We start from the raw sequence: 11484 nt of genomic DNA, 5'->3' as shown, positions 1-11484 counted from the left end.
GACTCCATGTTTTTCATCTTGATTTCATGGTAGATGGAAAGAAAAACGGTTATCCGCGGCGTGGGAGTAAGTAAAGAGTGAATGACAGAACACCACACATCTGCGCAGTAAAATCACAATCCAGTAATTGTTTTTATTTCTTAATAAAAACCTGAAATCGTTCCCTGCAAGACTGTAAGTACAAGCTGAATGGAAGTTTAAGACAAGCTATCTAAAGTTCTAAAATGAAATGTGGGATGGGTAACTGGTCAAAACAAGTTAAAGGATTTGAAATGTCTCATTTTTATCTACATTTTAATACAGAGTTCATCTTCCGTCCGTGATTCCACCTGTGTGAAAGTCATTTTCTTATTTAGTCATATTTTAAATGTTAAATTGTTATGTCAAATTTAAGATTGTGTTAAAACTGTGATTTCAAATCTGAAACTTGTATTTTTATTTTATTTAACCAGGAATGTCCCGTTGAGATCAAAAACCTCTTTTTCAAGGGAGTCCTGGCCAAGAGGCAGCACATTTCCAAACAAATACATACGAACAAACAAAGTTAAACAATTACACAAAACAATTACACATTATTGAGGCAGTCTGTAGGCCTTTGAGTTTAGTTTTAAAAACATTTAAAGACAACAGTTCAGTCAATTTCCAGTCTTTCTGTAACAGGTTACCTGAAAAAGGCGCGCAGTGGACAAAGGCTTTCTTACCCAACTCTGTGCGGACAAGGGGAACAGACAGCAGCAGCTGATCATTTGAACGCAAGGAGTAAGAACCACTATTTGTCCTTGTGACCAAAGTACAAATATAAGGAGGCAGCAATCCTAGCATAGCTTTATAAATAAAAGTGTACCAATGCCCCTGTCTTCTAATGGCCAAAGAAGGCCATTTTACTCTTAAGTACAAGTCACAGTGATGGGTCAGATATCTACAGTTGGTAATAAACCTCAAGGAAGCATGATACATCGTGTCCAACATTAGAAGACATGAAGAAGAAGCGTTCATATACAGAATGTCACCATAATCTAACACAGATAAAAAGGTTGCAGTGACAAGACGTTTTTTTTTACTGCAAAAGAAAAGCACTGTTTATTACGGAAGAAAAAACGAAGTTTAAGTCTCAGTTTCTTTACAAGTCTCTCTATATGTGGTTTGTATTTCCAGCTGCCATGTCTTTGTGGGATTTAGAGAGGATTTAGATCATATGTGTACACGTGGGCCGTAGGAGGTGTTAATGTGTCACTTTATAGTTTGGAACTTTTCAGTTTTTTCTGTAGAAAAGAGTAAAAACTATGAAAGTCCCTTTAAGTCCAATTAATGACAAATTCTTCAGCAAATGTCTTGACCCAACTTTTAAACAATATTTGAACAAATTCAAATATAATATTTTAAATATACTGTTTTTATGTAAACATCATGGTGATGAATGCCTACCTTACAGTAAAATCTATGTTGGGTACGAAAAAAGCTGACTGTAAGCTCCAAAAAATATTTGTTCTATAAATATGGCTCATATAATACCCACAGAGGAAATTATATGATCCTCAGTATGTGTGTGCGTCATCTCAAATCTACTTGCTGTTTACATTCAGAAGCTATTGTTTGATAAAAACATTAATAATATCAACCTATTTGTGGTATACACATTGAAAAAAAATAAAGCTATCTTTTTTTTCTTTCCAGTTTTAGTCTTTCTTCAGTTTCTGTTTAAAACCCTTAATTTGCTGTGTGGAAGCCTTATGTACACTGTTTGTCACATTTTTGCTTTCCTCTGTCATGTAGAATTGTGTTTTCTTATCTATCACCATATTGAGGTCTGGTTTTTGTTTAATCTTTGATTTTCCAGTTGTGTTGCCCAAGCAACTACCCAGAGACCCTTTCATGCACTTAGTCTCCCTCCAGAAGGCGTCTGGTTCCTGGCTGCTTGATCCAGATCTGGCTACTGCACTGGGAAAGACCAGTGAGCAGGTGGAAAAGATCAAACCCAGAACGGTGGGCCGAATTTTGCTGACTAATCATTTTTGTCATAATTTTCATCAATAACCTTTGTGAGGGGAAAAACAAAACACAATAAAAACGAACGCAGGAAGACAAAAACTTGAAATGTATTAACAGTTTCACTGACGAATAAAAACGAGATGAAAATTTTCTAGAGAGACGAAATCCAATCAGAACTTAAGTTGTGTAGGAAGGTGAGACGAATTTGGAAGTGATAAAATCAGAAGGAATCTCCTTGTTAGATTAGTTAGACACCCACAATTTGATCTGCCACCGACAAGCAGGAGGAAACTCCCATGCTCCCTGTTTATCATCAAAACATGATAAAAGTTAAAAACTCGGAAGGAAAAGAAGACCTGGACAGGTTTTGCATGTCATATCAAAGAAAATAAGATGCTTTGTAAACCATTTGGAGCATCTCTTACCAGCAAAAACACATCAAAGCTTTACACTTTACATTAGATTTTAATCAGCTGAATAAACTACATCTACTATAATCTCATAATATTTAGCTGACCACATCTGAATTTAGATGGCTAAATTATAAATAAAAATAAATGTTTAGTAAAACAACTGACTAAAACTAAATCAACATTTTCTCTCAAAGTTAACACTGGCTGTCAATTTACGTAATAACACAAAATGATAATATGAGATTTAAAACAAAATTGATTGGATAATTTGATCAAAAAAACATAGGACGCAATTAAAAACATGGGAGTACAATATAACAAACATAACAAAAAGAAGTAAACTAAATGTAGCCCCTGCCTTGCTGCATGAAAACAAATCTGTAAATATTAGAGGATAAAATATTGGTTGTAATGACTCCTAACTATCCACGGAGCTGCACTGCAGAGTGTTTTCTCATCAGTCAGAACTTCTACTGAACATTTCAGTGCCCTATTTTACTTTATGTTAGCAAAGTTGTAGAAAGTGAGATCATGATTTTAATGTGTTCATTTGATGAATTAGGCCAACAGTGAAGTGTGGGCCACCATTCTGGCTCTGGTCTGGCTTCATGCTTTCAAGGTGGATGCAAAGGATGAGTGGGAGTTTCTGGCTATGAAGGCTGCCTCATGGATCCATGCTCAAAATGGTAGAAACAATGATAATATCAAATCAAGTATTCTTTTAAACACTGTTTGAAACCACAAAAAAAATCAGCCCTCACCTTATTCATATAATAACTTACGTTTACATTTTAGCGCCATGTGTGTCAGAGTGTGTGGAATCTGGAAATGTCCTGTTGGGTTGCAGCATAAAGAAAGAAGATCTGGGACTCTAGGTTTTCTCGAAGTGGATTCACCTTCAGGATTGGCAAATCATGCCATATGGCTTTTAATTCATTATTGTGCTATTTACCCTACTGTAATTGTTATGTAATCAGAATCGTTTCAAAAAACAAGCAGTTATTATGGCAACTCATTTAAATTGTATGTTTTTATTCCTGTTTTCCATCACCATATGGTGATGTTGTTCATAATTTGTTACTTTTTACTTGTTTTTATACATTCCACTTCATGTTGTTCTTCTGAAAAAGGTTCTAATTCAAAATGCTTGTGTTACAGTCCCAAATCAAAGTTAACTTTTTATGCCTCTAGACAAAGTCCTAATTTTATCTTATAGTGGAGTGAATGTTTTATTTACAGGATTTGTCATAGTTTGTAATCAGGTTTATCTGTCTGCTTAATGTTTAGATAGAAATGCTATGAAATCTAATGCAACTCAATAAATATATATATATTTCTATAATCTGACAGACTACTAAATGTTTGGGAAAAATTGTGTATGCTGAATAATAAAAGGTATGCACATTAACATTTTAGCACTTAAGCCATATTGTATAGTACAGGCAATATACCCAATTGCCCAGGTCCTCATCTACAAGGAACTAGCACAGTCAGTCTGTGATTCATAGTGTAAACACTGTTACAAGAACAGGGACCTGCAGTAAAACTGTCCAGATAATCTTTCTGGCCCTGCAGGCCAAAAGCACAGAATCTTTTCAGTAAAGTTTTAATAAATGGAGCTAATGGATTGAGCTAATGTTTGCCATGTCCTAGGATAAAGTGTCACATAGTATTGGGTGGGTGCACAGTCACTAATTTACAAGAAGAAATACTGTGAAAAAATTTTTTATAGTAAAGTTTGAACATGTGCAATGTTTGCAGTGAAACTTTAGTTTTCAATAAACTACACACACACACACACACACACACACACACACACACACTATTTCTTTGCACATTCACATCTGCAGCAATGTTTGAACACGAATAGCTCAAAGACCATTAAAGATAATAGCCAGACATTTTCAATGTTCTTTCTTACAAGCCAAACGAGCCTTGTGAGTTTGTGGTTTCTGCATAGACTGTGTGGTTGTTGTATTTTTTTTTAATCTAACTTCAGCAATAAAGCCACTTTTGATTTTTACATCTTGTTTTCAAAGTGGCTTAACCTTCGGGGCTAGTCAACAGAAGCAGATCTAATTACACCATACTGCCTTCAATTCGCTGTTGTATTATATACCCTGTTATGAGTGCTATATAATCAGAATTTATTGGAATTTTCTTTTGAACAATTTCTACATCTGTGGGCCAACTAAATGTTTATAGGGGTATTTATGCTGATTAATGAAAGATATATACAGTAAAAATTAATTCTCTTTTTATTGCTTGTTGACTTTATTATATTTTTGATGTTGGTGTTCTGCATTGTTTACTGTTATTGTATTTTTATTTTTAGTATATATATTGATAAGTAAGAAAAGGAATCAGTGATGTTTCATCAGTGTACATGGGAGAAGTAGTTTCAATACCGTTGGCTGTCTAGTGGACTGACGATGCAAGACCACTAAGATCAGTGATATGCTCAGACTCAAGTTCATCATTCGTTAGTTTGCAAGACAGTCACTCAGATTGCAGACCTGACATTCTGATAGAGATTCAGCAAACATTATATAGAATTACTATGATGGGGCTTATGGTCAACCTCATATGGGTACCAGCGCATCATAGAGTTAAGGGAAATGATTATGGCAGACAGAACAGCAAAGGAAGCTGCAAAGAGACCATTATGGATATGGAAATCAGTGTTAGTAGGACAGCAATCAAGAGTAGAATATGGCACAAAATAAAAGAAAGGTGGCAAAGGCAATGGGAGGAAGAGGGGTAAGGGAGATGGTTTTATAAAATACAAAGGGAAATAAAAAAAATGAGAAGCACAGGGAGGAACAGGAGAGAGGAGACAGTTATCTCTCGATACTCCACACCAGTTGGTCGCGATAATGCACCATTTTGCTGTTTGCCAGCCGCCACTAAACAGTATAAAGAGGAAGAAAAAGAAAACGAAACCTGTCAGGATACACACGTCTGTTTTCTACAGTCATTGAAGTAAGCTTCTATTACACATCATTCTTCACTAGCGGTCTCCAGCGCCACACTTTCATATCTCACAGGTTTATCTTAACCATTCCGTTCTTTATGAGTTAGTTCATTCCTAATGTCACATCATCGGTTTTTATTTCCGGATTCATTATTGTCTTTTTTAAAAAATGTTTTCGGATCACAGTCAAAAACACACAGTATAACCTATGCAGTTTCACAAAACGGAGCGTTTTCCAATGTGTATAATAATCCGTGACAACATAATCCAGATGCTTCTGGTCGCAGAGTCGCCATATTAATGCGAATCTTTGTAGAAGCGAAGGCTCAATTTTAGTAGACGTGTGTCAAGTCATTAAAATTATGTTTAGACGATTTAAATGTTTAATGAGACTCACGTTGGGAGTAAACAGCAGCACTGAGAGCGCACTCCGAGTTTTCTGCAACAGCAAATGTTTTCTTATTTCCAGCGGTGCTCTTTTTACTATGATATACTGTTTGTTTGTTTTTTTATAGATTTTTAATTGCCGTTTTATTATCATCACCTGATAAAGTCTCTGACTGGATTGCGCTGTACGCGTAAGAAGCGTCACGTGACTAGTTAAACGCCCTTTCTATCGCGAGTGCTCGCAGACCCTCGTGCGGAAAGACTGACTTAAAAAAAAGTTAACAGGTATCATGAATGTAGTTATTATCTCCAACGAGGGTTTTAGATGTTTTTCTTGTCCAGTTTGTGAAAAGAAAGCAGTGTTGTGTTGAACTTCGTATCTGTTCCTGGAGACACAGCAACGCACGACACAGACCAAACCAAACAAAAAGATGTCAAACTAAACGTAGGCTTGCCTCACAGCATGAAAGTAAACATCTGTATATCAGAAGATAAAACACAGTAACCACACACAGCAAAAATACTTTTCTCATCATCAGTTCTTGACAAAGTATTTCAGCACATTATTTTAGAGCATCACAGTTTGTGATTACATCAGGAACAGCATCCAGTGTAATAATCGGCCAAATCAAATATGCAGAGCTACACATCTTGGTGACACCTTGTGACAAGGAAGCAGCCAAAAATATTTAATACTACTGGTTGAAGAAAGTAAAATCATGTAGCGTGTTTTTTTTTTGAATTAGGCCAACAGTGACGTGTGGGCCACCATTCTGGCTCTGATCTGGCTTCCTGCTTTCAAGATGGATGCAAAGGACGAGTGGGAGCTTCTGGCTATGAAAGCTGTTTCATGGCTCCGTGCTCAGAATGGTAGTAACACGCTAATTAAAGAATAAAATGTTTTAAAAATAGTTTCATGCTACAGTCAACTTTTCTCCATCATTCATTATTTTAATATCTGTTTTCTGTTTTCAGCGCCGCGTGTGACAGAGTGTGTGGATGCTGGAAATGTCCTGTTGGGTTGCAGCGTGAGGAAAGAAGCTCTGGGCCTCTGAGGGGTTTCTTAAAGTGGCTTCACCTTCAGGGTGATCAGAAGCAGATCTGCGTACACCTTACTGCCTTTGATCCAGTGCTGTTTTATGTTACATACCCTGCTGCTGTTATGCAGTCAGAATTGTTATATATTCTTTTTCATGCTTAGTTCTTAGTGTTAAGAGGCATTTTGTATTTTGTGAATCACTCCCTGTAAACCAGTGTGGGGAACTCCAGGCCTCAAATGATTAGTTCATTACCAGGCCTCTGGAGAACTTCAAGACAAGTTGAGGATGTAATTTAGCCATTTAAATGAGCTGTGTTGGATCAAGGACACATCCAAACCTTGCAGGAAACCGGGCCTTGAGGTCTGGAGTTCCCTACCCCAGCTGTAAACCAATGCACCTTTCGAGGTCCTCCTTCTTAGTTGCATTGAGGATTTTGTGCACGCTTCTTATGACAGAGAGGATAGAAGAGGCACAAAACTGTGCCCAGTCTGTGACATCAAACAAATTGGTTGTGAATCAAAACTCTTTATTCCTACTTTTCTAAGTAATCTTAAAATTTCAAGTAAACCTTTTCTGAGTAATCTGTTTCTCCCGTTGCAGTTGTGCTCACCAGTCAAAACACAACGTCTATACACCACTAAACATTCAACACTTCTATAGCAAAGTCCGTGAGCTGAACACATACAAGGTGCCTGAACATAACTAACAAATTATAATTTGTCACTCCAAGTTAACATGTTTGTTTTTTATTTTTAAAAAGCAAACTTTTTCAACCACCACTGGTTTATTATTCTTTTTGTTCAGTTTGTTCTTGTCTTAATGTGTCTACTCAGACAAAAACTGTGTGCATTTCTTTTCTTTGCTCGGTCACTGAACGCTAATGCAGAAAGCAGTGCAGGGTTGAGTCAAACCGATATCATCAGGTGCTGGAGGCAACCATCATGGTTTCATGTTTCATGACAAAGAAGGATACTGTTCAAAATTATACATGATGATGTGCTCCCAATAATATTTGGAAGACCTACACACATTTTTTTAAATACTGGATTCTTTGTGTGCAAACAGTTCTTGAAAGATCGATTGACGGGGGCCAGTCTCTTTCTGTCATGGTCCTGGGTCTGGTGACCCAGTGTTCATGTGTTTTCGAGTTTTGTTAATATTCTTTGATTTTGTGTCATTTGTGGTTTTGGTTCTCTTAATTGTTTTGTGCTCATGTTATAGTTTTTAGCCTTTAGGTTTTCATCCTTTGTGTCTTGCCTGTCTTTCACATTTCTTGTTTAGTTCCAGTTTGTTCTTGGTTTACTTATATTTTGGGGTTATCAAAAATGTTTTTTTGTAGGTTAATAAATATTAGGTTTATATTGTTGGATTGTCATTTATGCTTAGAAATATATAACCATATATTCTTAGAGGTGTATAACCGATTGTGTAGTGATAGGATGTGTGATCCTTAGTAGTCTGCAAAGACTGTGTGTGCATTCCAGAGTGCTCTGGCATATACACACACATCTTAAGGAGATGAGAGAGGTCGTACCTTCTCTTACTGTTTTATGGTATGGTAAACACATCTATGTCTGTTTAGGTGTAAGTGCCTTTTGTTTAGATGAACTGCTGGACTTCCACGCCCAGCAGATTTAGGGGAGTCATTCACGGGGTCAGATCTTGACCCACACACACACATGCACACCTACACGTATACACAGACTGGTACTCTTTGTTCCCATGTATGCCTATGTAAGATGTCATATGTTAATGAACTAATGCATATTCATGAATTACTTCAGTAAAGAGCAGTACTACGGGGGAGCTAACTGAGAGTGACTGGGGTTCGAGCGTCAGGAACAGCGCTCATCACAGTTCTCTCCCTCGTGCACCTGATTACCAAAGAACTTTGGTGACTTGTGTCTTGTTTTTGCTGGTGTAGTAGCATTGTCTCATTTCAGCAACAGGTCTGTGCTAGGCAAACCTATCAATAATTGCTTAATTTTTTGTTTTGTTTTTGTTCTTTATCTTTATAAGTAAGGCAGGAAGAACTGTAGGGCCATTTTCTATAAGGGTTTGTATCGGTCCAGCATGAACTGGAGTGGGCCTTTGGGACAGAGCAGGAGAAACAGCAGGAAACGATAAAAATTGATCTTTGGTTATCGCTTGCCAAACTGGATAAACTGACCATAAAACGCAACTTTCAAATTTTGCACATTGGACTGCTTTTGCCTGTGTACAAACTATCACCACAGTGCAGCAGTGGTTTGTTGATTTGAAATTATTGGATGTTTGATTGGACAAACAGTGGACACTCTTGGTCTCACCAGTAAGTCATGTCCCAATGCTCCCCTTGTTTCCAGTGTTAAGCTTGTGTGTCTTTCTCCGCTTCTCCGTATTTGTTGTGCTTCCAGTTTGATTGCCCACTATACAGCTGAATTGACAGCGTCTGTTTAACATCATGGGACAGTTCTGTTTGATATTGTTCTGAAGCATTGAAGCTCATATTGAAAAACGTTTCATTACTCAGAGCTTTTCAACACAGTCATGTTTGGTGACATCTGCTGGCCAAAAGCAGCTTGAATCTAAAACTTCTAATGAACGGTTTCATTATGATTGCCCACTATACAGCTGAATTGACAGCGTCTGTTTAACATCATGTGGCAGTTCTGTTTGATATTGTGCTGATGTGGTTCTTTGAATATGTAGTTTTTGTGGATTGAAAAAATTATGTCTATTTTGATAATAAATCAAAGATGAATAAACCTTCCTTGTTTAAACATGTGCCATGGTGTGTTGTCCTTTTGCTTGTGACTTCTTGTTAGTTTTTTACTAATAAAAAAGCCAGGAAGAGCATCCACTTTTCCTGTACCCATGTTCTGATGATGTTTACTATCGCTTACAGTATAAGTATAGACACTGCTGCTTCATTTTACTTAGCAAAACTTAAAAACAATTATTCTGATCTAGAAATTTGGTATTTAGATTGTGAGACACACGCCTGACTGGTATATCACAGGAAGGTGGTGTGTGTCTGTTTAAACATGGATGAGATCGGTCACAGGTAGGTGATTACATCAGGGGCTTCAGGTGGAAACCCAGAGAGGGACCCACCCGGGAGCACAGACCACAAACAGTGTAGTTTTGTGTTGGACAAGTGAAAACATTTGCTTAGACTTTTTACTTTATTCAAAATTGTAATCATAGTTAATTAGCTTAATACTGAACAAGTTGCGTGACAAAAATACATTTACATCATCTTAAATAATTAAAAGCAACATGTAGAATGGGACATTTCAGAATCATATACAATACTATATACTTTTTATTGGATCATAATTATCCATTGATATGTATGCTCTAGATGATGATTTGTATGATGAGTTTAATAACTCTATACTCCTGATTAGCCAGTCCACCTCTGACTGTTTTAGCCATGGGCGATGTGTGACCTGAACAAATTCAGAAGCCAAACTAAACTAATCAAATTAAGTTTGATTACTTGTTTTTTTTATGGAAACTAGGTCCATGTGTTACCTTATCCTGTGTAGGTAATGTCCTGTGTTAAGGTGTGACTATTGTGTTAAAGAAATCTCAGTTGAATGTCTGATTTACTCTTTAAACTACATGCAACTTAATAAAGTATCTTTTACTGCTTTTTTGCTTTGGTATAACTGAGGTGTAAACTTTCTCTAATAAAGACACTGATTAATTAATGAATAAGCAGTGATTGCACTTTTTCTACATTTCAAACTGAAATGGGTCAACAGTTAAAGTTTACATATTCACAAAACGCTTTTCTGTTTCCTAAATGTTTCTCTTGTTCACAAGAGGATGCAATAATGCCATATATTATAAGCAAAGACTTTCACGTGAAGTACAATTATTTTTAGTGTAAGAGTGTGAGCGTGAGACCTTTCAGGACTTCAGAGCTATTGCAAAGTAAAAATGTAAACCACAGAAGGAATTCTAAAAAAAACAATCCAAAGGAAAAATGTTTTGCAATTTGACGCTCCGCCCACCCAGTGCATATCGGTTGGTGGAAAAAACAAGGAAATGGGACGTACCCGGTAGCAGTGACTTTTTTCAATAAAGTCTGCTGTTTGTGGCGTAAACATTGCTACAAGAACAGAGGAGTGCAGTAAACCTATCAGGATACACCCGTCTATCAATAGAGGTAAGCTTCTATTGCGCATCATTCTTCACTGGCGGCCATATTTTCATATCTCACGTGTTGATTTTACCTAATTCCATTTTTTATGAGTTTGTCGCTCAGTTCATTGTCACGTCATTGGTTGCTTTTTCAGTTTTCATTACTGCCTTTTAACAAATGTTTTCGGATCCCAGACAAAACAGTTTCAAAACTATTCAGTGGCACAAAACTGCATAATTTTGTGTGTAGTGAAAAAGAACTATTGCCTTAGATTCTGAAAGTGTCACGTACTAGCAGGTAGGTGCACAGTCACTCTGTCACAATAACAAAGAGATGCCATTAATTGTCTGCACAGAAAACGCCTCCGACTGGAAGTTATCAGAGCGTAGAAGTCCCCGGTGTTCCTGCTTAACTGGTTTTGGTGTTTTCTGATGGCGTTTTCCAACATTTCACTGCGTGGTAACGTAATCCAGATGTTTCTAGTGGCATCTAATGCGAATCTTTGTAGATGCCAAGATTCAATTTTTGCGATACGTGTGTCGAGTC

General features: G+C 37.0%; 2 protein-coding genes and 1 long non-coding RNA gene across 4 annotated transcripts in view; all 3 read left to right on the top strand.

Annotated features, from left to right (window-relative positions):
- The first annotated feature begins 85 nt into the window (after positions 1-85).
- Positions 86-3744, top strand: LOC145419988 (von Willebrand factor A domain-containing protein 5A-like). The gene is made up of 4 exons (XM_080288605.1): positions 86-759; positions 1838-1983; positions 2965-3088; positions 3198-3744. Exons 2-4 carry the CDS (start codon positions 1873-1875, stop codon positions 3275-3277), a joined length of 315 nt encoding a protein of 104 aa, XP_080144731.1. The 5' UTR covers positions 86-759; positions 1838-1872; the 3' UTR covers positions 3278-3744.
- A 1542-nt stretch (positions 3745-5286) lies between these two features.
- Positions 5287-9569, top strand: LOC145419989 (uncharacterized). Its single transcript, XR_013901265.1, has 3 exons — positions 5287-5384; positions 6510-6633; positions 6739-9569. It is a non-coding gene; the product is annotated as an uncharacterized LOC145419989 (long non-coding RNA).
- A 1279-nt stretch (positions 9570-10848) lies between these two features.
- The window catches only part of LOC113036309 (von Willebrand factor A domain-containing protein 5A-like), a 36809-nt gene continuing 36173 nt past the window's right edge, over positions 10849-11484 (top strand). For both annotated transcript variants that reach the window (XM_080288604.1, XM_080288603.1), the window contains exon 1: positions 10849-10962. The gene's annotated coding sequence lies outside the window, so the exon portion shown is untranslated. The remainder of the gene's footprint in view (positions 10963-11484) is intronic.

This window comes from Astatotilapia calliptera, chromosome 14 (assembly GCF_964374335.1).
Source record: "Astatotilapia calliptera chromosome 14, fAstCal68.1, whole genome shotgun sequence".
NCBI lineage: Eukaryota > Metazoa > Chordata > Actinopteri > Cichliformes > Cichlidae > Astatotilapia > Astatotilapia calliptera.
This window is presented reverse-complemented; position numbering and strand designations above follow the sequence as displayed.

Bases quoted from the DNA above. Each gene is read 5' to 3' on its own strand.
- LOC145419988 (XM_080288605.1), top strand. From the start codon at position 1,873: ATGCACTTAGTCTCCCTCCAGAAGGCGTCTGGTTCCTGGCTGCTTGAT. The intron at 1,984-2,964 runs GTGGGCCGAATT...TTGATGAATTAG, and splicing joins AAAAGATCAAACCCAGAACG to GCCAACAGTGAAGTGTGGGC. The intron at 3,089-3,197 runs GTAGAAACAATG...TTTACATTTTAG, and splicing joins ATGGATCCATGCTCAAAATG to CGCCATGTGTGTCAGAGTGT.